Source organism: Acipenser ruthenus, chromosome 7 (genome assembly GCF_902713425.1).
Source record: "Acipenser ruthenus chromosome 7, fAciRut3.2 maternal haplotype, whole genome shotgun sequence".
Classification (NCBI taxonomy): Eukaryota; Metazoa; Chordata; class Actinopteri; order Acipenseriformes; family Acipenseridae; genus Acipenser; species Acipenser ruthenus.
Genome location: NC_081195.1, coordinates 56,181,355 through 56,206,752, shown reverse-complemented (window position 1 = coordinate 56,206,752; position 25,398 = coordinate 56,181,355). Strand labels below are relative to the sequence as shown.

At 36.2% G+C, this 25,398-nt stretch overlaps 1 protein-coding gene and 2 long non-coding RNA genes across 5 annotated transcripts; 2 read left to right on the top strand and 1 right to left on the bottom strand.

The window, feature by feature from the left end:
- Positions 1 to 273: 273 nt before the first annotated feature.
- On the bottom strand, positions 274 to 4,265 carry LOC131737545 (uncharacterized). Its single transcript, XR_009329190.1, has 2 exons — positions 4,159 to 4,265; positions 274 to 1,256 (listed from the first exon to the last, which is right to left on the bottom strand). It is a non-coding gene; the product is annotated as an uncharacterized LOC131737545 (long non-coding RNA).
- A 5,776-nt stretch (positions 4,266 to 10,041) lies between these two features.
- Positions 10,042 to 11,670, top strand: LOC117416268 (uncharacterized). Its single transcript, XR_004546519.3, has 2 exons — positions 10,042 to 10,270; positions 10,587 to 11,670. It is a non-coding gene; the product is annotated as an uncharacterized LOC117416268 (long non-coding RNA).
- Positions 11,671 to 15,602: 3,932 nt separating this feature from the next.
- On the top strand, positions 15,603 to 23,639 carry LOC117414481 (calumenin). 3 transcript variants are annotated; one of them, XM_059027332.1, is made up of 7 exons: positions 15,603 to 15,709; positions 18,143 to 18,377; positions 20,259 to 20,452; positions 20,898 to 21,064; positions 21,534 to 21,594; positions 21,777 to 21,976; positions 22,174 to 23,639. In XM_059027332.1, exons 2-7 carry the CDS (start codon positions 18,157 to 18,159, stop codon positions 22,276 to 22,278), a joined length of 948 nt encoding a protein of 315 aa, XP_058883315.1. In that variant the 5' UTR covers positions 15,603 to 15,709; positions 18,143 to 18,156; the 3' UTR covers positions 22,279 to 23,639. The 3 variants fall into 3 exon arrangements, with proteins under 3 accessions (XP_058883315.1, XP_033880134.1, XP_033880135.1); XM_034024243.3 differs by lacking the exon at positions 20,259 to 20,452 and adding an exon at positions 20,005 to 20,198 and having other exon boundaries at positions 18,140 to 18,377; XM_034024244.3 differs by having other exon boundaries at positions 15,606 to 15,709; positions 18,140 to 18,377.
- Positions 23,640 to 25,398: the final 1,759 nt, after the last annotated feature.

Here is a 25,398-nt window from a genome sequence, read left to right as displayed (position 1 = left end):
AAATGAAATTTGTGAAAAATAAAATGAAAATTAAACAAAAAATAATAATTCACAGGGCTCCAATTATAATGTTGTAGTCCTACTACGACGACTACTACTACTACTACTACTACTACTAATTATTATTATTATTATTATTATTATTATTATAATACACATTTAAAACGAATTGTTTGATATTTTAACAATTCAAATGTGTGCTTGTGGCAAAGTGGTAAGTGCTACATACAGGTGTAGTGTGGTAATCCAATAATGAAGAGACAGACAAGAAAGTATGGGTGAAAATTAGTTTATTTTAATCCAGGGGTCTGATGACCAAACAGAAAACAAATAGAAGGACAGGCAATACGCAGCTGGCAATACGCAGCTGGCAATACGCAGCTGGCAATACACAGCGATGTGTATTGCACAGGGAATTATGAAGGTTTGCAGTCCCGTAAACAATAACAAAGTCTAAACATTAAACACATCACGGTCACCTCTCCCAGTGAGTGCTGCAGTGCGGGTGGTGAAAATACATTTCTTTTTGCTCTGTTGTCCGAGTTTTTGTGCTGGCCGTGGGCGACAGCTCCAGATCGTGTTAGCCATCTAATCTAACAAACAATTCAAACAGTAGACTTTAGACAGATAGACAGATCGCATCACAACGTCCCCTTTTTATACTGTCAACCGTGACCCCTTGGTTAACTAGCACATCCACTCCTCCAATCCGTGGATGCCATGCCGTTAACCTTCTGTGTTAATGGTTTAGCTCCGTCCCCTTTCTAGATGGCCGACTTCTGCCGAACCCTGGGAATGAATTGTCGGGCCAACTAGTCCAAGTTACTCTGTTCCCTGTACACAGCGCCCTCACAGGTCAGGGGGAGATCTAACACCAAGAATCATGTGATCTCTGTCACAGTGCTTGTAAGTCATTTTTCTATTATTAAAGTAACAGTAATGGTTTCTAAAATACTGACATAAAACCAACAAGTGTTGCGTGATGCACTCTTGTTTAGGATTCTGTCCCCTGAGGAAGAGGAACTTTAAAAAATGTTTTTTTTTTTTTTAGAAAATAAGCATTTGTAATGGCAACTTCGTAGGCCAAATTCAACGACACCCTTCACTTTGACCTGTGACCTAAGATGGCAGCCATACTGGGGTCAAGTTGCACTGCAAAACAGCATGGTGGATAGATTTACCAGCATAGCCACATTTACCACGCATGATCAAGAAGGGCCGATTTGCCAGCTGTACCACAAACTGTTCATTTGGCCCTAAAAAGGTACAAAAGATAAACGGTTTAGTTAGGTGATGGCATACTAATTTAGGTTTCATTGCTCAGTCCAAATTCTACAGTTAAACGTACAGTACATAAAAAGTACAATGCCAGTATGAAAATCTTACCGACTTCAGGAGAACTGGCTGTGATAAGTCCAATTGGTTTAACTGTAAGGTACATTCCATTGGATGCTTGGAAACACACTTTACCGTATCGCCACTCCACTTCAAACAAGGAATTGCTCTCATCACTGTCTGACATCTGACACCTGTTGATCAGTTTGGGATTCCAACAACCCTGAAAGCAATTTACCACCTACAACTGGTCCCTAACTCATGTTTGTCAATTGTATGCTGTGATCCACTTAAAGAGGTTTTACTTCTAGTAAATAACCTACACATTACCAGGGGTTTGAAACTATGTAAAAGGATCATGAAACCAATCCATTAAGAATTACTGGGTGGTGCTTGCTATATTTAACACCGATCAACTAAAGCGTCTTTAGAAGTAAGAGCCAGAAGCACCATCTAGTGATTAGCTCCAAGTTTCGTTTTGTTTTGCTGTCAATACACTGCTGTTCACTAGATGATGCTGGAGCTTACAAACATATAGACACAGTGGCTGTTCTCGCCAACATTACATAAATCAATGACAGTAAACTAGAACTGAAGTGCAGCTGCTGTGCTCATAGCCATAGTACCTTAACATAGCATAGGTGACAGTACAAAATGTTATTTGACACTACTTCCTCTTTAAATACCAGCAGTGTAGAGTAGTGGTTAGGGCTTTGGACTCTTGACCGGAGGGTTGTGGGTTCAATCCCCAGTGGGAGACACTGCTGTTGTACCCTTGAGCAAGGTACTTTATCTAGATTGTTCCAGTAAAAACCCAACTGTATAAATGGGTAATTGTATGTAAAATAATGCAATAGCTGTATAATGTAAAATGTGATATCTTGTAACAATTGTAAGTCGCCCTGGATAAGGGCGTCTGCTAAGAAATAAATAATAATAATAATAATTTTCAGATCTTAGTCATTAGGGCTATTCAAAAGTACCTAATATGGAGCTTCATTGGGTTTTCTTTTTTTTAATTTAGTCGTTGCCAATTATTTTTTATTATTTTCTCCCAATTTAGAATGTCCAATTATTTTTTAGGCTCAGCTCACCGCTACCACCCCTGCGCTGACTCGGGAGGGGTGAAGACGAACACATGCTGTTTCTACAAGCATGGTCATTATTCTGATTGAGCACTTCTTGAATGGGTGAGGTGGCTTATTGTACCACATAATCCGTTAAAACGTAAATTACATACATATTGGGACTGTCGAGGGGGGGGTGCACTTATATGTCAGACTGTATAGTGCTCCTCCCTGTAGTGTATTTGAACCTTCACGGTCAAAACACAAGAAAGTATTATCAATGTAGTTTTTCCACATTAAAAAAAATTAAATAAATAAATAAATAAATGTTATAGAGAGAGAGAGAGCGAGAGCGAGAGCGAGAGCGAGAGCGAGAGAGAGAGCGAGAGAGAGAGAGAGACTCACACAGACACACAGTGATTTGCATAAGTAATCACCCCCTAGCCATTCTCCCCTCTGTCCTGACAAGCTTCCTAGTCTGTGCTGAAAAGAAGCATCCTCATAACATGATGCTGCCACCACCATGTTTGACAGTTGGGATGGTGTTGACTGGGTGATGTGCAGTGTTGGGCTTGCGCCAGACGTAACGCTTGGAATTTAGAACGAAAAGTTCCATTTTTGTTTCGCCTGAACCAAAATCTTTTTCCACATGTCTGCAGCATCATCTACATGCTTTTTCGCAAACTTCATACGTGCTTTAAGATTAGGCTTTTTGAGTAATGGCTTCTTTCTTGCCACCCGTCCATACAGGCCAGCTTTGTGTAGGGACCGGCTTATTGTTGATGTGTGAACACTGACTCCTATCTCAGACACAGAACTTTGCACATCTCTCAAGGTCATTTTTGGCTTCAGAGTTACATCCTGAACCAGTTTCCTGCTTGTCCAGCTGTTCAGTTTGGGAGGACGACCTGATCTGGGTAGTGTCTGGGTGGTATGATGCATCTTCCACTTCTTAATGATGTACTTCACTGTGCTGAGAGGGATAATCAACGCCTTTGAAATTTTCTTGTACCCTTCTCCTGCTCTGTGCCCATCTACCACTTTATCCCTGACTTGTTTCGAAAGCTCCTTGGTCTTCATGGTTGCTTTGTTGGATCACTATGTGATTTGCAGCTTGAAAGTCTTTATATACCGGAGGGAAATTATCTACAAGTTGAATCACTTTGAGTACACACAGGCTGAAACCATTTCACTAATTTTGTGACCTTTCAAACAAATAATTTGTACCTGAGCTGACTTAGGGCTGTAGTAGCAAAGGGGTTGAATACTTATGCAACTGAGATTAATCTGTTTTTCTCTGTAAATCGTACTTAGTTATATTCTATATGATTTTTTTTTTCTTTATCAATGTGGAGTAGTATATATATATATACTCTTATATTCATATACTAGTACCTATGTGAATGAAACCCAGTGTCTCGCTATCGTACACCAAGCCTTTATTGATTGGACAACAAATAGCCCAATTTTGTGTCGGGGAGGGGTGGAATAGTCCAGCATTAATTTAGGGAGGGGGTTCCCTAAATTAAAAAGTTCTGGTTTATTTGCAACCTTAGTCACTGCTTTAATATACATTTTCAGTAACATGTTTTAAATGTTGAACACTTATGATTACTATTTAACTTACGCCCTCTAGTCCTGCGGGCGGAACACGGAACTGCACGTAAATATTATATTCCATAACTCATTTTTAATATTATTACAAAAGCAAAAGAGAAAAAAAGCTGACTCGATATCAAAATCGTTGTTTTCCTACCGTCAAACAGCGAAGGAATTTTTCGAATCCGTCATTTCACCGCTGAGATATCCCATTCACAATGTGTCTAGTACCCCCATGCATTCAAAACAAAAGCAATCGACTAGCTTGCGTTTTGCTGCTCTGGTCTTACAACCTTGATGACTTTGATGGTTGTTGAGTTGAGAATTGGAACACACAATTATTGTTACTCGGATGGCATTTAAAACCCTGGATAAATGCTTACAAGAAGTACATACACATAGAAAATGATATCAGTTTACAACAAAGGAATTTCAATAGCTATTGAACCAGCTATTTCCAGCTCATGGCCAGCATTACAGCCTCTTCCATCGGCATGACCACTTGTTCTGATCAGTGTATATTGCTGACATTTTCAACAAGGTATAGATAAGAATGTGGGTTTAATTGTAATACCTTTTGGATATGTAAAAAATATATAGTTAAGTTTTTATTCCAAAGTAGTTCCATTGATAAAATGTCCTTGGTGACTCACAGAACACTGTGATTCATCGTGGCCTGTAATTACATTATGTTCTGTGCTGGGGATCTCTCTGCAGAACAAAGTGTGACAGGCTGACCGGGGTAAGAAGACTCAGAGTCAGGATGTGCAGGGAAAAGCGCTATGGCACATATTTATTAAATAAAACAAACAAAATAAACAGTTTAAACAAACCCAGATCTCGCGCACGCGCACACGCACACACAGGATCAGAGAATCCTAACACCAACTAAACCTGTGCTCTCAGTGCTCCCTTATATACACACACCTGTGCAGCAATTTACACCCACTTAATCAATTAAACCCTCCACCACATTCTCACATGTTTTTAAAGTGCTGGTGAATTAACCCTTTAATTACCCACCACCACTACAAAACACACATATACACAGACCAGTACCCTCATTCTGCCACACAAATATAAAATGAAGGACAAAAGTTTGAGATGATCACATATATGATAACAGTTAGGATACACTGTTAAGCACAAATGTCTACTGGTAACATACTGCTGGTAACTTTTATTTTAGTGTAGATAATTGTATAACTGGAAATGCAATTTTGTATTTATTTTTAATAAAGACATGCAAGTCCCAGTAAATAAACCTTTAGTACAGAAATATGGCTTTTACACTTTCTTTTGTCTGATTTAAGCAGAATTTACCACATGCTTTTGTGATATTGTGTCCAAGATGTTGCCTGGCATTTACATTGACAGTTTTGCCAAAGAAGAGAAAAGTCAACAGTTGGAAGTGTGTTTTCAATTAGTCTGGCTATTCAGTTACAGCTGTTTGTAACACAAAAGCGCCGGGCCAATGTAACAACAGAGGGAGTTCAGTGGGTTCCAGCAGTAATATAAGATCAAATATAGCCACATCTATTCTAAATGTTCAGCTGCATTAATGTTTTAAATGACAGGCGCTTTAAAACCTTGGTCAGTTTTTTTGATTCTATGATGAACTTTAAGAACTAATCAAGGCTTACTGTACATTTAAGAATTTCAGTTTTTTATTTTGTGAATAAAGCTTGATTTTGTCCTTCTACTGTTTTAGTAACACATATAGTAAATAAGGGAGAATCTGATTAGTATATAAAAAATATATATATCAGATGGTCTGTAGTTATGCTTAAAAATATGTGCCATTGAGCTTATACAACTTTGATAATCTTATAGAATCATTGTGACAGGAATGGACGAGTGGTGACGTCACGGCAGAAGAAGGGACAACAAAAACAAAAGGTACGGTGCAGTGGCGCGTGCGCCGTTTTATTTAAAGAATCCAAAAATAAAATATTTAAACAAAAATAAACACTCGCTCACAGAGCAAAATAAAAGGTTAAACAAAAACAAATCACGAACACAAAATAAACAATAAATAATACGATCCCGGTCAGGCTGGGCAGTTGCTGTCACTGTTCCTGGAATCTTTACATTTCGTTTTGCTCCTCTCCTCTCCTCTCCTCTCCTCTCCTCTCCTCTCCTCTCCTCTCCTCTCCTCTCCTCTCCTCTCCTCTCCTCTCCTCTCCTCTCCTCTTCCAACACCCCACCTCGAGCTAGAGAGCTGCAGGCTTTTTATAACAGGTGACCATCTCCCGATTAGCAACAAATTAAATCACCTAATTAATTCGGGAGATGGCCACCTTCTGCACGAGTTTTAATTATGTTGTGGATGGGGCTTCCCAGAGTAAAACATACGGCGCTCGCCGTCATAAATATAATACAATAAAAATAAATAAACAATACAAAACAATCTGCACAGGGGCGGAGGGGGAGACCCCGATCTAAAAATAAATAAACAATATACAGGGCTGCTCGCCCTGTTACAATCATATTTTAGGAAAATGTTTATTTAGACATATTAGTTGAATGTATGTACACTGTATGCTAGCAACATCCACTCCTGATCCTATGTAAGGACCATAAGAACTAAATTGAGAAATTAAAAAGAAATGACAGTTGATTTCATTTTAAACCAATGATTCATTGGTTGTACTTGAATGCAGAATTGTGTATGTTCTGTACACTGTAGAAACTAGGTAGGAGGTCAGACAGTACTCAAGGCAATTGAGTTCAGTGGGTGTGATGTGGTAAAGAGATTGCAACACCTGCTCAGACAGAGCACCAACAACTAATGATTCCAGGAACCATCAAGCTTTGAATGGAACATATGCAAATTAGCACAGTCATCAAACTGTAGTTTGCACAGAGTTATCATTCCTATAATATATTACTAGAGTGGTCCACTGTTTTAAGTGGAGTTATCTTTCCTATAATATATTACTAGAGTGGTCTACTGTTTTAAGTGGAGTTCTGTTTCCTAGACCTGTATCTAGGTCTGCAATGTTTAAATACAGCTAATCAAAAAACTTGTCTAAATAATTATTGCATTTCTCTTTACATAAAACAGTTTTTTTTGCAACAACAAAAGAAGCTATGGTAATCAATGTAAACCCCCCCCCCCCCCCCAAATATATTGTCACATGGCTGTGGCTAATAACAAACTATTATTATTTATTTATTAGCAGACGCCCTTATCCAGGGCAACTTACAATTGTTACAAGATATCACTTTATTTTTTACACATTATTTTTACATACAATTACCAATTTATACAGTTGTTTGTTTTTTTTTACTGGAGCAATCTAGGTAAAGTATCTTGCTCAAGGGTACAGCAGCTTCCCCCACCTGGGATTGAACCCACGACCCTCCAGTCAAGAGTCTAGAGCCCTAACCACTACTCCACACTGCTGCGATGTGTCCATCCTTTCTGTCTACCCTAAAAACCGGGAATGGGTGAAACTGCTATGCAACAGGAGTCTTGCCATCACTGTGAGTTAAGAGCTGGGGGTATTTAGAGGTTAATTAAAAACAGACCCCAGTCGTGCAGCTCACCAAGGGCAATAAAATCTATCCCACAAACTGGAGGTCTGGTTTGAACTGCTGTGTGAATGTTTTTTGTAATGATTACACAGTACTATTCAAGCAGGCACCTGTGCAGTATCTGTTCTTTGTTCAAAACGTGTAAGAACATGTTTGCTTTACTCCCTGCTATTATTGCCCTGAAGGGAGTTATGAAGAGGAGCGAATCTCACAACACACTGGAAACCCTTGTATTCAATCTGCTTGTTTTAAGCACTACATGTTTGGAGTTAAGCTTGTCCCCTTGAAATTATAGAAGTGAACAGTAAATTCATTCTACTGGGGGGGGGGGGGGGGGGGGGGGAATAGGATTATTGCAAGAATAACCACCAAATCTATCTAAATAAATGCTTTGTTAATTTCCCCGTCCAGGCTTGGGTTTCCCTAGAGGCACATTTAATTCTGGGAAGAACCAGTTACTCCAAGCTAGTTGTTACCAAAGACTTCTGATCAGTCAGTCAGGACTGAAGGTCAAGTTTAAAATTAGAACATGAAGTGCATTACTACTGAAAGTACAGGCTCAGGACATGTGTGGTTGTCTACACTAGAGTATGCTGCCCTTTGACCCAAGTTACTCATTTGAAATATTTTAATTTTCAGAACAGCAGAAAGATGTGCAAGGCTAATTAGTAAGCAGCTTTGGAGCAGTGAAAGGCTGTACTGGGAATTTACAGGTTTGTAAATTGTGGTGTCAAAAGTTGTTCAATAGAAGAATAGGTTACTTTGTTTTAACATCAATAGGATATAAATGGCTTCTGCCAGTATTAAAATACAACTCTTGTCCATGATTGAGTGTGATTATTTCCCATAAACTTGTTATCTTTACTCTGCAAAATGTTGGAAGCAGGCTAAAAGTGTGAACTAAATACTGGAAGCATGTGTTGCTGGTGAAGAGATTATTTCCCAAAAGAACAATTATCATCTCTTTTTGTGCATCTGAGACCACTGCCTGTAAAAGCTCAGTGCAAACTGCAAAGCCCACCAAGCCCCCACAGGCTTTCTACATTTGTGTGCCACCAACTCCAATTGGGAGCAGGATTCTTGAGCACTGAATAAGTCATTTGTTGGTGTTGGTGCTGAAGGCCCAGTAGTTATTACATGTGTCTTTATGCTGGAAACTATTGCTTAGGTATGACTTAAATCCCATTTATCAACTTCTACGATAAATGTGCAAACCATACTCTTTAATGTGCAATGCAAAACTAGTACTTTCTGCTTTATGAATTAAGGTCACTGGACACTTGGAGTATTGACCCTAATGTCATAGTCAGATCTTTACTTTCCCACTTTATCTTGGCGAGAGCCGAGTTCAAATCAGCATGAAGTTTTAACATCTACTCTCGTGTAATGGAAATCGTCAGATCTTTACTTTCTCACTTTAATGAAATAGAACAGAGATTAGGTTCTGACAATGAATTATTAGTAGATATGCAGACATTGAATCAATATTACTAAGACAAACAATTTTAATTATAGTAAACAATTTATTACTAGCAATATCAAATCAACACAGCTAATCTGTAGTATTCCCTTGTAAAGGGCAATGGCAAGATGTGTGGATTTCAATTCCTAGTATGTCCACTGAAGAAAAATATGCCATTTTAACATTGTGTAGAGACATATGTATGTGTAGAGACATTTTTCATTTGTGAGGATACTTAGTACTGTTAATGATAAATAGGAGCCATGGGTATTACCTGGCATAGGTGTCTTTTCCTAACATCTCAGCCTTGCTAAAAGCTGCCATCAGAGAGTAGGAGGCTGAACTGATCTCCTCAAACCTCCAAACCACCAGTCTAAAAAGTAATTAAATTCCATTGAGCAAAATTCCAGTTGTACAGCTAATGTGTCCCGTGTGAGTTCTAGGTGAAAGTTAAAAAACACAAATGAGTTCATCCCTTAGCATGTGGCATCTGCACTTGTTTATGTTGGCAAAACACCAACGGGACTGACAGGAAATAGATAACTTTCTTTTCAAAGACAGTTCTCTTGAAAAAAAAACAACTTTACTTCGAACAGACCTTTTTCTTTAAATAATTCTGCATGGTAAATCCTAAAAGAAGATCTGCATGTTGATTTAAAGTCTGTCCTACTAAGAGTGTTTTGGACCACTAACATGTTTTGTTATGTATGAGGAATATTTGATTGTTCAAACTGAATTACAATTCCAAGAGGATCAGAAGTTAAAATTCTGAAGATAATGAATCCCTATCATCCCATTATTGGAGCGTACTGCACACCCGTTGATTAAATAAGTATATGTCGTTGGGATAAAATTTCTATTCATCCATGCAAAATAAAAGGGATAGTATATAATAATGAAGACAAAACAGTATAAAAGACGCATGTTTTTAAATCTGTAACTTTATAGGCACCGGTTAAAACACAATTACGAATTTCTTGAACTTTATGGCATATTGGGCAAGGTTAATGTTCCAGTAAAATGAATGACTGGGAACTTCCCAAAATGTTATGGTGGGCGTAATGAACCAAGGACAGGAGGAGGAGCTAAGAAACTACGTCACAGAGGATGGATATAAGCTTCTTTGAAGCGTAAAGTAAGTACTCTAGCAGGAAGAACGAAATTCAGCAGAGTTAATATATTACACTATTTACATTTTAAACCGTCAAAGCAAAGCGATTCTTCAGTTCAGCAAAGGAACAAGTTGTGCTTATCTACTTCTTACCGGGTAAGTTTCTGTTATTTAAACACAAACCGTAAACACAAATCGTAACGACGTAACGAGTATATTTTTTAAATCCCAGGTATATTCTAAATTTATTCATCATTTGTAATAACAGAGATTCCGTTTTATTATATTAATGAAAAATGTTTTTCTACTTGTATATTTTAGTTTAGTAGTGTAAACTGTTTTAGTTTGTTTCTTATATATGTTGTACACATTTTGTACCTTAGTTTTGTTTGTTATGGAGCAGTATTTTATTAAGATTCTATATATTCTTAAATTACCAGCAACTGCATTTTTCTTTCTCTTGTTTTTACAGGTTACATTTGTCCCGGATTGAATAATTATTACAAAAACACTACGTGATAGAAACACTCTCCCTTGGACTAACAGTTAAACATTGTCTCCAAAAATGAACGGAGTCCTGAAAATCTATGTGTTTGGAACCATAGTGTCACTGGCAGCTGTATTCATCGGACTGGTGGATTCCTTAGGCAGTTTGATGCATCTTCAGAAACTTGAACTCCAGGAGCCTGAATATGCATGGACTGGATACCAGCATTACCCCTGCACAGCAAATCTGCTGCAACAGGGGTCCCTCCGAACCAATAAAGCTGTGGGGTCATAAACAAGTACATTGACATTTGTAACCTTAACCGCGTGCTGTTTACATTTTTTTATTATTATTTCTTTGTTGAAGTACATTTTAATAGAAAAGAAAACAAATCATTATTGGTACACATATCTGCACTATTTTATATGAACAACAAAGAAACAACACCCGTGTATAAGCTGAAAAAAATGTTACTTGAATAACTCTTGTTATAAAAGGTGTTTTAGATGTAAAATGTACCGTTATTGTTACAGTGAACCCTAAAGAGAAAAATGCACTAGTACTAATGAAAATAATATGATGCTGTGTTCATAATCCCCCACCAACCAGAGGGATGCATATCTCCTGGCAACCTAGGGATAGTACCGTGGAGGTGCCTGTACATCTTAATTAAATATTTAGTTGATTAAACCTTGTACTAGACATTCCTTAGTTCTTAGTGTCAACTGTATGAAACTAACATCTGCTTGTCTGAGCTGATTGAAAGGGTATATCTTGGGATCCGATTGGTGCTAGCTCAAATACTTCAAAATGAAACTTTGCATGTACATTTATTATGACTGTATTGAGTACCTTGCTTGCCTGTTTCATGTTTATAGATTTAGGGCACGGTGACCACTTTTTCAATGTTTTTTACATTGTATCCTTACATACCTTTCCTCGTACATGTATCACAATACCAAGACAATATTATGCTTTCTGTCAGTAGTTGGAATGTATGGAGGCTGTATGTGGAAATAGGATTGTGTTGGTTGTAATATGCACTATATTAAAAAGACAAGTTATTTAAGCCACTGTTAATATGTATTTATTTAATGTGCTGTTACTTTTCAAAAATATTACATTTTTGTTTTTTTCCCTTTTATTGTGTGGCATCGAAGAAACCTCTTATAAATTTTATTATTGCAACATTAAAATCGATTTTTAACTTTCTACCCACGTAACCAATAATGGAGTAAAAAAATTAAAAGAAACAAACATCCCATATGTCAAAAGCATATCAGTAGTAACAGATTCTAATAATAAAACAAAAGTTATTGTAGCTACAATCTTAAGTTTAAAGACATCCTTCTACGGACATCTTGTGGTAAGATGTTGCAATGCATTATAAAGTGGGAAATTAAATACCCTGCACATTAGTATATTACCTTGAAGAAAAGCTGTTTCCTAAGTTTAAAAAACTTAGTCAATAGTGCTACTAGGTCACAATGCATTTAGCATGGTGTATCTATTACAGTGTATTTAATGTTGCCGAACTGTTAACTGTAAAATAAATGTGTTTAACATTTTCAAGCATATGCTTAGGTAAACCTTGTAGGGAAATGATGTAATCTGTTTTTATGACACAGCTCCTTTGTAGTTTTAAATTACATTTTGACCTCATTGAAGGTCCATTACCAGGAATATATTAATTGCTTTGTTTTAGCTGAACTGTGGGCTAAATACATCTTGCAACAGGATGGCATGAAGCTGTATTCTGTTTTCTATGGCAGGACAAACGTTAAATCTAGAAAACGATGCAGATGTCTCCACTTGGGAACTGGACGAGACAGTCCTGTCAACTGAAAATGGACCGTTGGCTAAACTTCTGAGATCTCCAGAGTACAACCTCTTTCCACTGTCAGCAGTGTTTGAAAGTGATTTCATACAAGTATAGTACATCCAAAGGTTTTTATTTTAGTTAATAGTCACTTTTTTTTCAGAAGCAAGAGATGAATGAACTATGGGAAACTGCAGGAGTGTATTTTATAATGTCCTAAATGGTATATTTTCCATACTTTTATATTTAATTGATTAGAATAAGATTCAGAATATGATTGTATATTCTGTTGGTCCACCTGAATAAATTGTGGGGGGTCAAATTCAGAGTGGGTTTCACATTTCAATTGAAAAGCAATTGTATTCTCAAGTTTACAGGTGACAAAGGAAACAATGTGGATCTGCACAACATTCCCATATCCCTGACACTTGGTGTACCATCTACCATGCCATCACTGCCTCTCCCAAACATACTGTTGATTGCAAGGATGGAGGTCCCAGAACCTGATAATGCAACACCCTACACGGAACTCTCCAGGTATATGAATGAAATATTGAGACAGGATCGTCAGTGAATATCTCAGAAATGTTGATTTGAATTATACTTTGAAAAGACCAGGGTGGTCCATCATGTGAAGTGAGTGACCAGGGTGGTCCTTCACGTGAAGTGAGTGAGATTTAAAATTATATATATATATATATATATATATATATATATATATATATATATATATATATATATATACAGTGGTAGTCAAAAGTTTACATTTGAATTAGCATGTTTGGAGTTTTGCAAAAAAATTGCTGAAATAAATAATTGTAGACATCTATTTCTTGTAACTTTTTTTCCTGATCCACAAAAGCAAACCTTTTGCTACAAAAGAGGAGAATTGGTTCTAAATGTGATATTCAGGATTATTCTCCATTCACAAAGCAGCATGAGAAACATTCTATATTCAATATACAGTAGAGGTGTGGTACAGAACTTGAGTACATGAAATAAAGTTTCATTTATTCTCTTTGGGAAATTAGGAGATTCTGTAGAGGAATAACTTTCCTACTTGAGAATCACAAATAAATTTAAAAAACACACCTGTTCTCCTCTTGAATGTTTGGGTGAAGAGCCCATAATATTTTGCTGTTTTCACTGTGGATGTGGCTATATTCAAAATTCCTTGAAATTGTTTGATTCAATTTGTTTCAGAAAGGGGCGATGCTCTCAATTATGTTACAAAAGCAGAAATACACACCAAACCATAAACATAATACATTTGATTTAGGGGCTTATAGGTACCCTCCAATGGTCCAGGTACTTGAGGACCAATTCTGAAAACCTTTAGTTTGGGATCTGTTTAATATCCATTTAAGTGATTTTTTGGATCATTTCTATTTCTGCATCTGTTTAAATCATTATTCACCAAGCTTGTTAAGTAACTTTTATTCTAGTTCTATATTCTATACACAATCAATACGTTACAGGAGACAGAAATCACAGCTGGTGGTCATATTTCAAACCACCTCACTCTTTTCAGAAGCAGACCCAGTGGTTGAAAAAATACATTTTTGCTTGAATAGTTGTAGGAATAGTTAATAATGAAAGTAGAAACAAAAGATAATGAGAGGGAACACACATTTTGTTTTCATTCTGAATGTCCAGGAAATATATATATATATAAACACATTATATTTTTGTCCACCCTAGAAAATTACATTTTAGTTTAAACAGTACTTGGAAAAAATAGAACAAACTAATTACCCCTCATATATATATATATATATAAAACAATTCTTTAAAACAATCCTTAAAGTTGTGTGAATAGGGCTGTACATTAACATAAAACAGAAATTTCACAGAATAAGCTGATTACTGCTAATGAATACCCCACAAATCACTTTGCAAATAACCTGCCAATTTAAATGTAGATTTAAATGTTACTGATAAAAGGATGGAGTCCTTAATTCAAAAGTTTCTGGACCATGTTTCTCAAACCACAAATGTGACTCCATCCTGTGTTCATGTGGAGTTGTGTGCATGTCAGTGATTTAAAAAACAACACATAGTGCTTCATTTTTGTAATTTTAGTTTGTTTTTATTTTTATTACATTTTGTTTACATGCTGTGTTTTTGTGTTTGTTTATGGTAATTGTTGAAAATGTGAAAATAAATATTTTGAATGAAAAACACTTAGTTTTCAGTGTTTAAATCTTCATTCACTGCTAGAAAGCAGCTCAACTGCATACATTCAAGCTGGAAAATGACTGCTACATACAATAGCGAATGTGGCCTGTGTTTACATTAGAGTTTGTGAAACCTAGTCTGGAAAGTCTCTATTATTTCATTTTGTTAAGGAAACTACTTAACTGTGTGTTTTGACTGTGTTCCAGAAAAAGAGCAAACATTGAGCTTTACTGCAACAAGTGTGATTACTGTCTTCAGAAGCATGTGACAAATAGATGGAGTGACTTTGAAGACACAAAAGAACAATCAGAAGATATTCCGTGTGAGGAGATGGATTATGGACTCTGGGAACGAGATGCACCAGCGCTAATGCCACTTTCCCTGTGCTCAATGTAATAAATATATGTAGCCCCCAAAGTGAAACACATTGTGTGCAATTTATGATATTATTATGACACTAATAACATTAGGTCATCTATCAGCTTTACCTTCTCAGAGGCTTGTGTGTTGAGAACCGATGAAATGGTGTAAAAAAAAATGTAAACAATGTAGGTTTCTTAAAAGCAATTATGTTATATTCATTGTATCTCTACACTGTACAAGTACTTACCATAATACACTAACTGCCTGCTTCTTAAATGGACCGTTTCTATTTGCACTGCTTATATAAAATATTTTGTTTCTATTTAGAAAAACAAACAAACAATGTTATGAATAGCATTATATTCATAGTGTTGGTTTGGAGTTTCCATTGCTTTGTAGTTTGATCTACTTCAGATACTTCTGCAGTTATGAAGCCAGTTGTCAGTTTATTGGAAGCAATAAAATTGCAAGCACACTGGAATAACTCACCACTCCCTGTCCATCGTGGAGACGTGGCGCTTCTCAGCCAATCTGATTATTCATGTAGTTGTGCTGTGGACCAATCGGGAGCCGCCGAAGTGGCTATATGTAAGAGGCGTGGTCAGCGAGATCTTAGACGTGATTGGCTCGCCGAAGTTTTTTCTTTTTTTTTTTTTTTTTGTACAGGAAATGCGACTGCCGGAGGGCGTATATCCGGCAGTGTGAGCGGATTGGGTGGTAGTTGGAGAGATTATCAAGAAACTGAGGGGTGAGTGGCATATTAAGATTAAATAAATGTGTATGTGTTTAAATAAGAAATACATTTTACTTTGTTTATTTTGTGGGTTTAGAAAATTGTATTTTATGAGGAAAACAGTGCGTTGTAAAGAAAATGTGTTATTGTAATATACAATTTTAGATGAATTTTATTGCTTTTTATATGCTGATTATTCATTCTTTTTAAATTATATTTGGGTGTAGCAGAAAGCACTATATTGTTCCTGCAGACGTTATTTACCACATCTCGTCCGCATCATCAGTCGTAGTAAAGTGTATACATAACGGACTATCGCCACCATCCTATTTGCTATTTGTAACGTCACGTGTATTAAAACAAATCTTTCTTTAATGATCACTTTCTAATATACCGGTACTACTCGTCGTGTACCACTTCAAGCTAATTTCCATTGTCTGGCTATTTGAATAACTTGTAGTTTAAGTGAATGTTATTTAGAGAATTGCCCCAAGGCATTTTATTTTGGTTTAATGTGTTATTCAGTATTCATTTTCATAACAAAAAGGGCAAACAACTAACACATAATAGTGCGTTGCAAGACACCCGCGTCTGACTAGAACAGACCATCTCGAGTCTTGCACAGCAGGCCTATAACTAAAGTTTAATGTCTCATGGTATCAACCCGCTAGTATTTTGGTACACATTATGCACAAGAACCTTCAAATGGGGTTTTCTTGGTTGTGAAAAGTGGTACTTCTCAAGTATTTGGACTGATGCTTAAGGATTCAGTATTGAAAGTTTGTACAGTGGTTCACAATGGCTAGTTCAACCATGATTTTAAACAACCTATCCTAAAGTCTGAGGTAAACTATTGGAATACGTCATTCAGACAAATTTTTTTTTCAGCCAATATTGGCAGTTTACCTTCTGTGTATCAAACGTAAACCTAATTTACCATTTCAACAAATGTTTATTATTTATTTCTTAAAAGACTTACAATTGTTACAATATATCACATTATTTCACGTTATACATTATTTCACATTATACAGATATCACTTTTTTTTTTACATACAATTACCCATTTATACAGTTGTGTTTTTACTGGAGCAATCTTCACTGTAGATCCAAATAATGGCTAATACATTACTGTTTTTTATATTTTTTTATTTAGGGAATAGTGTCCTAATCTTGCTGATGTATTGCATGTCCCAGTAGCTAAAGCAGGTAAGCCTCCTTGGATAAAGGCGGCTGCTAAATAAACAAATAATAAGCAAGGAGAATGTACATGGTTGGCTTTGATTACATTTCATTACATCAAGATTACAATCTAGGCCTACATTCTTTCAACTAGTATTACAAGACATTTAAGAAGGCGAAAAAAAAAGGGAATACCCAGTAGTCAAAAGTAAGAGTTTGGTGTGCTTATATGCAAAGTCAAAGTACATTTATGTATCTCCTAATGCCAAATGTTTGTCTAAGTTTGCTGTAAATTAAGATTTATTTTATGGACTACTTGTTATGGTATTAATAAAAATCCTATGTGCTTTGTTTCTAATAAGCACAATGGGGAGAAAGAAAATCAAGAACCTACACTAAGCCATTAGCGCATTTATTGAGCAGATTTATTGAGCTAGAACATTAAAACCAACATTGTATACTAGCAACACCTTCTTCCTTTTGTATAGGGGAGAAAAAAGGGCTTTGTTAACACTGTTTTACAATAGAACTGCATATTTAGTATTGGCCTATTACTTGCAGGATATAGAGCACACTTATTTTCTCACATCAGTGAGATGCAAAAACAGTGTTTGATCATTTGTGGGCATAGTTGAGCTCAGGGTACACTGTGCCATTTTGGCAAATGTTGTGTTAGCTTACATAATTACAGGGCTATTTGCCCTAGGTCAAACCCCAACAAGATCATGTGTAACTGACAAGCTACAGGAAACTGTTCTGGGTATTTCTGATGGTTTTGTCTGCTGATGTGGACAGAGAACTGCATACACTTGGTGTTTTTCTTGTAAGAAACTGTTGTTGATGGTGGAGAATGGAAAGATGAAACTTGTAATTGTATTGTGCTTAAGTTGTTAATTGTTAGGACTTTTCTCCACGGTACCCAGTAACTAACGTTCTGATTCTTCAGAAAAGTGCTTTGCCCAGACCAGTGCACGATCCTCATAATACAGTACACTATACATGACTACCCAATGCTCTTATTTTCTTTGTTTAAAGTTTTGTCTTTTTTAGGGAGGGGGGACCAAACAAACCAAAAACAATTTATACACTGAATCTATATTATTTGTGGTATTCATATTGGTGCAAAAAAGGAAATTTGTCGAATAGGAAATTGCACTTAGCATCAGGTGTAGCTCAGTAGAGTACCAATTTTCTGTTGTCCAAAAAAGCACACTTCTACTTTTTAAACAATTTGTTGAATTAAGTCACTCTTTCCTCCATCAGAAGACTGGGATATCAAAATGGAGTGTCGACAGATTCTACTTTGCTTGGCACTCTATGTGGTGTGTACTCTGAGCAAACCCACTGAGAAGAAGGACCGCGTTCACCACGACCCCCAGCTCAGTGACAAAGTGCACAATGATGGCGAGAACTTTGACTATGATCACGATGCCTTCCTGGGAGCAGAGGATGCCAAAACCTTTGACCAGCTCACCCCAGAGGAGAGCAAGGAAAGGCTTGGGTAAGAAACTGTCTGGCTTCTCTTTACTCTACGGGGTAAGATTACACGTGGTAGAAATTTCATTTATAGAAATAGGGGAGGGGGTAGCTGATGTAACAGACTTAATAATTGGGACATGCAGCCTGTTCCATTTGCTACTGTATTCAAGTCAAGGGCAGATTTATTCGTTTTGGGTAAGTGTGCAGTAAACATGGTTTTGAAAACCATGAAATGGTTTTGGTACAATGGGGAAATACAACCTGGTTCTGTCAATCACAAAGGAAAGCCCATCTGTTCCATCCGTCTGAAGTTTGAATACACAATTCAGGGTTTATTACTGTAGCACTTGGTTCTGAGTGTATTTTTATTTGTTTTTAGATGGGATGTCAGCATATGTAATCCATGTTACAAATCCTATTGCTTTTTCAATTCTCACTTTATGCATGAATTAACTGTTTGCGGGTGCTGATCGAGCTACAACATTACTGTGATATTTAGTAATAAAGTCACCCTAGATAAGGGCGTCTTCTAAGAAATAAATAAATAAAAATAATTACAACTGCTCTGAAACTGATCGCTAGAGACCTCATTCATTGCTACATGCTTTTCTTTTCTTCGCATTACTGTCAAACAAAACAAAAGACTGGTTTACTCTTAATTGCAACTTTATAACCTTTGGTTTTGTATACATTACTAATTGCCAATTTAACACAGAAATGAGACATGCAGAACTGTGTCTTCACAATTTACTGGTTGTTTTTAAACAATTTAAAGACTGTTGCTAAATGTTAGGATCTTGTATATGTTGCCAAGTGCAACGTCTTCTAATACATATCATTGGTTACTTTCACTGAGACTTCCCTCTTGATGGTATCTATTTTAAAGAACATCTTTGTTCTATTTTCTAATTGTACATTGCCAATGTTTCCTTTAATCTCTTGATCAGAAATTGAGCCGTTGCCATTGCTCTCTGAATGTGTCAACTTCAGTGTATTTACTCAAATTATGACCCTGATCAATTATCACCTTGTGTTTTTAAAAAACAAAAACAAAACTGTTTGATTGGCTGTACAAATTTAGATTTAAAGGAGTACAAACGTTGCAAACATTGCCCACCTGTGGCCATTTTGATTGATGTGTGGTTCATTGTTTAAGTACTGGGTATCTTGGTAATCCTGTCCTGTGTGTTAGGATTCTAACTTTACAGGATTGGTAGTCTTTTGGTAGTTTTGGCGATAGTGCTCTCTGGTCCCTAACATTTTGTATACAGCTGTAAGTCGCCCTGGGTAAGGGCGCTTGCTAAGAAATAAAAAATAGTAATAACTAGAAGAGTTCTGTGCATGTAAATCTGGAAAATTTAAGGCTGGATAATCTTTAGTCCACTAGTATTTGAAGTACAGTGCCACAAAACTAACACTGCACTTAAATACAGGTTACTTAATTTTCTTTAGTTAGGCCTAGTTCAAGATGAAATATCCATTGACTGTAGAGCAATACAAGCTTCTTACAGCTAGAACAAGGTAATTTGTCTCTCCATTAAATATTTTTTAGAATTAATTGATCTTAAACAAAAGTAAAATATCCAGCCCTAGTTTTTTTTTTTTCAGATTTGTTTTGTTTATGCCTGGATTTCTTCTCTGCCTTGCAGCAAGATAGTAAATAAAATAGATGAAGACAAAGACGGGTTTGTAACCGCAGAGGAGCTGAAAAATTGGATAAAACTTTCGCAAAAGCGCTGGATTTACGAAGACGTAGACCGCCAGTGGAAGGGGCACGACCTTAACGAGGACGGCCTCATATCCTGGGAGGAATACAAAAATGCCACTTACGGCTACATTCTAGGTAGGCTTCTCTTTTTAGGAAATGTCAAGCAACAACTTTCCGGCTCTCTTTCTTTTGTAGAATGATTGTAGATAAGATTGACGAGGATAAGGATGGGTATGTGACTGAGGATGAGCTGAAGGCCTGGATTAAAAAGGCCCAGAAGATGTACATCTATGATAATGTGGATCGGCAGTGGAATGATTTCGATGTGAACAATGATGGGTCCATCTCCTGGGACGAATACAGAAATGTCACGTATGGCACATATCTGGGTAAGAAGGTTGTGGTGAGAAACCCCAGAGTGAGCCACTGGTCAACGGCTTGAAGTCTGATGATACTCAAGTAGTTTGTACCCATTCTTCAACAAATGTTAAGCATAAACATAAGAAGGCTCAGAAGTTGGGTTTGAAACTTTTTTTCCTCTGTCCTCTTTCTGAATTCTTGGAGACAAGGCACTGTTCGAGAGCATCCTTAAAGTTGCCCTTATTTTTAAAATGGCCTTTTTGTGGAACAGAGAAACCTTGGCTTGCTTGCATGTTGGGCTTTGGTGCTCTTAATTTAGACTTAACAGTAACTTGACTTTGTGTTGTTATTAAAATCTGAAACAATAACAGCAATTACCACGTGTTGAACATGCCATTTTAAAAATAGGGTTGCATACAAGGAAATGTCATTTTTGTAAAAGTATCTAGATTACATAGTTCATTTCCCTCTCAGATGACCCAGACCCTGAAGATGGTTTCAACTACAAACAGATGATGACGAGGGATGAGAGGCGTTTCAAATTGGCAGACAAGGATGGCAACCTGATTGCCACCAAAGAAGAATTCACAGCTTTCCTGCACCCAGAAGAGTATGACTACATGAAGGATATTGTAGTTCTGGTAATTTTGGTCAAATTCTTATAGTAACTACAATAGTCAAGTAGCAAACCAAGCAATAATGTACTGTACGGATACAGACCAGTTGAAACAAATCAGGAAGTCTGGGCTTAAGTGTGTCTTAAACACTTGACTCTCTTAATTCCTCTGCTAAGTGTGTTTTAGAGCCTACCATTAAAGGAAAACCCTGTCCACAGTTCCTATGTCCTCCCAGCATTGTATCCCATGAAATCCCTTGCCTAATATATAGATTCAAGATGAAGTTGAACATTTTCAGTAAGTGCTTTTAGGTTGAAGAACTTAACACTGGTTATAGCTAGTTTCTCTGCAGTTTCATATTTTGATGTTGGTAGTTGAGAATAAAAATTCACTGGGGGCACTTGTGACTGACTTCCTCTCATGGTAGGAGCTGCAAGGATGAGATTTGTGTAATACCAGAGTAACAAGTTTTATCCCCCTATTCAATTTTCAGGAAACCATGGAAGATATCGATAAGAATGGAGATGGTTTTATTGATCTAGAAGAGTATATTGGTAAGATGTGTGTTGTGTTTTTTTTTTTTTGCATGCCTAAATGTAATGGCTACAAAGTAGGGGTGGGTGTATATGTTGACCTGCATCTGTGCTACAAAAGCGCAATTTTATTATTATTATTATTATTATTATTATTTTTATTTATTATATTTTTTATTTTTGGTGCCTTTCAAACTTTTTAGGGGACATGTATAGTCATGAAGGAGACCCTCAGGAGCCTGAGTGGGTAAAAAGTGAGAGGGAACAGTTTGTGGAGTTCAGAGACAAAAATAAAGATGGTAAGATGGACAAAGAGGAGACCAAGGACTGGATTCTGCCTTCAGACTACGACCATGCAGAAGCTGAGGCAAAGCACCTTGTTTACGAATCTGACCAGGACAAGGTGAGAGGCAGTTCTCTTGTACTTTGTGGATGCCTGTTTTCTTGCACTCACTAGCTTTGTATAACTAGTATGGCACTGAACAATTTAAATGTTAAACTTAAGTTTTCTAACCATCTTAAAAACTACATGTTCATATTACTTAATATTTAAGTGTCTTCTTGAACTATAAATGTTTAACTGTTTTGTTTTTCTTTTAGGATGGCAAACTCACCAAAGAAGAAGTAGTAAATAAATATGACTTGTTTGTTGGAAGTCAAGCAACTGATTTTGGAGAGGCCTTAGTACGGCATGATGAGTTTTAAAGCTTTTGTTAGTTATTACTTGAACCAGTTTCTTAGATAATTTATTTTATATGGCTTCCATTTAACACATTCTCTTTCCCAAGACTGTTGGTTTATTTTTGTAGAGATTAGGGACAGATGGGGTCCTGCCCCACAAACATCACTGCAGGGCATAATTATGACACTGTTACCTTTTTCACTCTCCTCCATATTTTAGCCCTTTTTTATTTTTGTATTTTGATTTGCGATTTGAAGAATGCTTATTTCTTTACACTGAGTATTTAGTTAAGTGTAATTCAAGGAATATTTAATGGTCAGTGTTTTGGCATACAACAACTGTTTGGAGGAGAGAATAATTTACCATTTGTCTTTGCACACACACTGGTAATGTACTCTTCAACAGAGCATACGCTTTCAGCCATTGCAATTATTTCCTTAGATAGTCTGAACCTGTAATGAAATTCATAACCAAGCCTATGTGAGATAACCAGCACAGATTTATTGAATTTTTGAAAACAAAAGGCCAAATTAACATTTGGCAGGTCCTGTGTTTTTAGCTTGTTAAACAGCTGTTAATTTTCACTACACTACATTTGTCCAGAAACGTTTATATATTTTGTTATGGATATAGGAATATTGGAAAGAAAATTGAATAAAAAGTATGCCTCGGTTATCTTTAACTGTAATGCTGCTGCTTCAGGTTGTACATGTGCAAGGGTGTATCTGGTGAATGGCAGTTTGCTTTGTACTTCTAAGCAACTTTGGATTTACCTTTTTTGAGTGTTGCCTTAAAAGCAGTTTAAAATGTGTATAAACCCTATAATATGTGCATTGTAAAGTAATTGCTAATGTTTCTCAAGAACATTCTATTGGGAGATCTACTACGGATCAGGTGAAGGCAATACTAGTCCAATTTAGAATTTAAGGCCCTGGTTGGAAGAATGGCAGAAATGGAACCCATTACCCAGTTCCATTATTTTAAGGGTCATGTAAAAATTATAATAATAAATAACTACCACTGTATTCTTGGAACATTTTGTAGGTCATAATTTGTATTCCACTCTACCATATAAAAATTATAATTAATCAAAATTATGAGTTTTATGAAAGGTGGGTACAGTACAGATCCATATTGAATTGTAACCGGAACTGTTGCTGTTGATCAAAGTTTGAAACCATATGTAAGTATTTGATGCAGATTTTTTAAATGACTTGCTACTGCTATTTCTTAGTAACTTGTGGTACAAAGGACATCTAAGAAATTGTACCACACACTTTGAAAAATATTGCATGAACACTTTTTTTATTCTTTAAGCTGTTTGAATTGTATGTAATGCTAAATGGACAGTTCTGTTTCTCAATAATAAACATTTTTAATAAAACCATGGTCCATTTTATTTGATAACTATTTTATTAACTCCATGGGAGTTTGTTTAACGCATGAACTGAAATTGTTCATTGTAAAGTCCTTACTACTGGAGAGACACACAGCTGCGACTTTCTTCCTTATGTATGTTCACATTCTACCTGGATAGAGACCTTTTTTGTGTTTAAGCTGAAAATACCTACTTGGTACTGCCTCCTTAGCTTTTAAATCTACATGTATTCCAAAAAATAATTAAAAAAAAACAAACAAAAAAAAAAAAAAAACTGATTTCTGATGAATGTCAAAATAAACCAAAGTAATATCAACCTACCGACACCTTTTGTTTAGAATGTTTCTGGTCCCTGCTTATTCAGATCAGTTATTCAGGAGACAGTGTATAGCATTCAAAATACCAGTTGAATGATTGTATCATATAATTCAGGTAAATATTTATTCATGCATAGTACAAGCTACAGTAAGTATAGCATTGAAAGCAATTGGGAGTAAAGATTATTACAATAATGGGCAGAAAATATACAGGCTTATCACACCAGGTAATTAAAATGCTCTTTTAAATAGGGAAAATCTTTAAACTAATTTGCAATTCATCATCATGGCAGAGGAACAATATCTAGTTATCCCTTCCTAGAAATTGTACTGTATCTCACTACTGCAAGTGTGTTAGATTATTACAGGAATCACTGATTTGCTGAGTTATTACAATGGCAAAACCAATTCAAATAAGTCATGAATTAACATTTAAAATAAAACTTTTTTGTAAGGGATGTAGTTCGTTTTATTAACAACTCTATCGGTAACATAAACTTACCAGGTTTTTATATATATATATATATATATATATATATATATATATATATATATATATATACAGCTCTGGAAAAAATTAAGAGACCACTGCAAAATTCTCAGTTTTCCAGATTCTCGCCTTTCCAAATTCATATGTCTGCTTTTCAGCAAGTAGCTTTTTGCAGTGTGATGACAATGTGTTCACAAGAACCGAATATGAGCCATTACCATAGTCTTGTAACAGAATGACAAGTCTGTCCTTAAGGTGCCAAGTGGGCCACAAATACTTAATTGTCTTCAGTATGAGTTTTGCTTTTCCCAACTATTTGTGCTGAAGCTGCATCACACTGTATTTCAAGACAAACACCTTTCTTACAATACTTGTCTTTGTGTGGCTTGAAAGGTGGGTGTGAGGGATGCAGTATGATATTGTATGATATAATCAATTTAAATTTTAATCTCTGATTAAAGTAATAGCTCACAATGTTTAGGCAATGAACCAAAACAACTAGTTACTGCTGACTAATTGTTGGAAAATTCTATTGACTGAAGTCTGTTGAAACCTGTTCACTAACCCACCTTAATAAGCTATCAGCAACACAGCTAACCTGCTGAATTTAACATACCAAGCACTGATAATAAGCAAAAAATGTAAAGAGTGAGTGCATATCATATTGAGTGATATAAACAGTACATCATACAAACTAGTATTGTCTATGTTTTTGTGAACAAAAACAAAGCATCCCCATCTTTGTAGGACAGACACTTGCATGTGACGTTGTCCTTAGTTAAAATCACCTGCAATGTGTGTACAGTAAGGCAATCTAATGGTTGTTTTGCAATTACAATCAAGTAACAATCTGCCCTTACTAAAGTATGTGCTTTTGGCTACATACAAAAATTCAAGAAAATAGGCAGAAATGCCAATATCCACATAAATTCATTAATAAAAAAATCCCACTGGAGAA

Bases quoted from the DNA above. Each gene is read 5' to 3' on its own strand.
- LOC117414481 (XM_059027332.1), top strand. From the start codon at position 18,157: ATGGAGTGTCGACAGATTCTACTTTGCTTGGCACTCTATGTGGTGTGT. The intron at 18,378-20,258 runs GTAAGAAACTGT...TTTCTTTTGTAG, and splicing joins GAGAGCAAGGAAAGGCTTGG to AATGATTGTAGATAAGATTG. The intron at 21,065-21,533 runs GTAATTTTGGTC...TTCAATTTTCAG, and splicing joins TGAAGGATATTGTAGTTCTG to GAAACCATGGAAGATATCGA.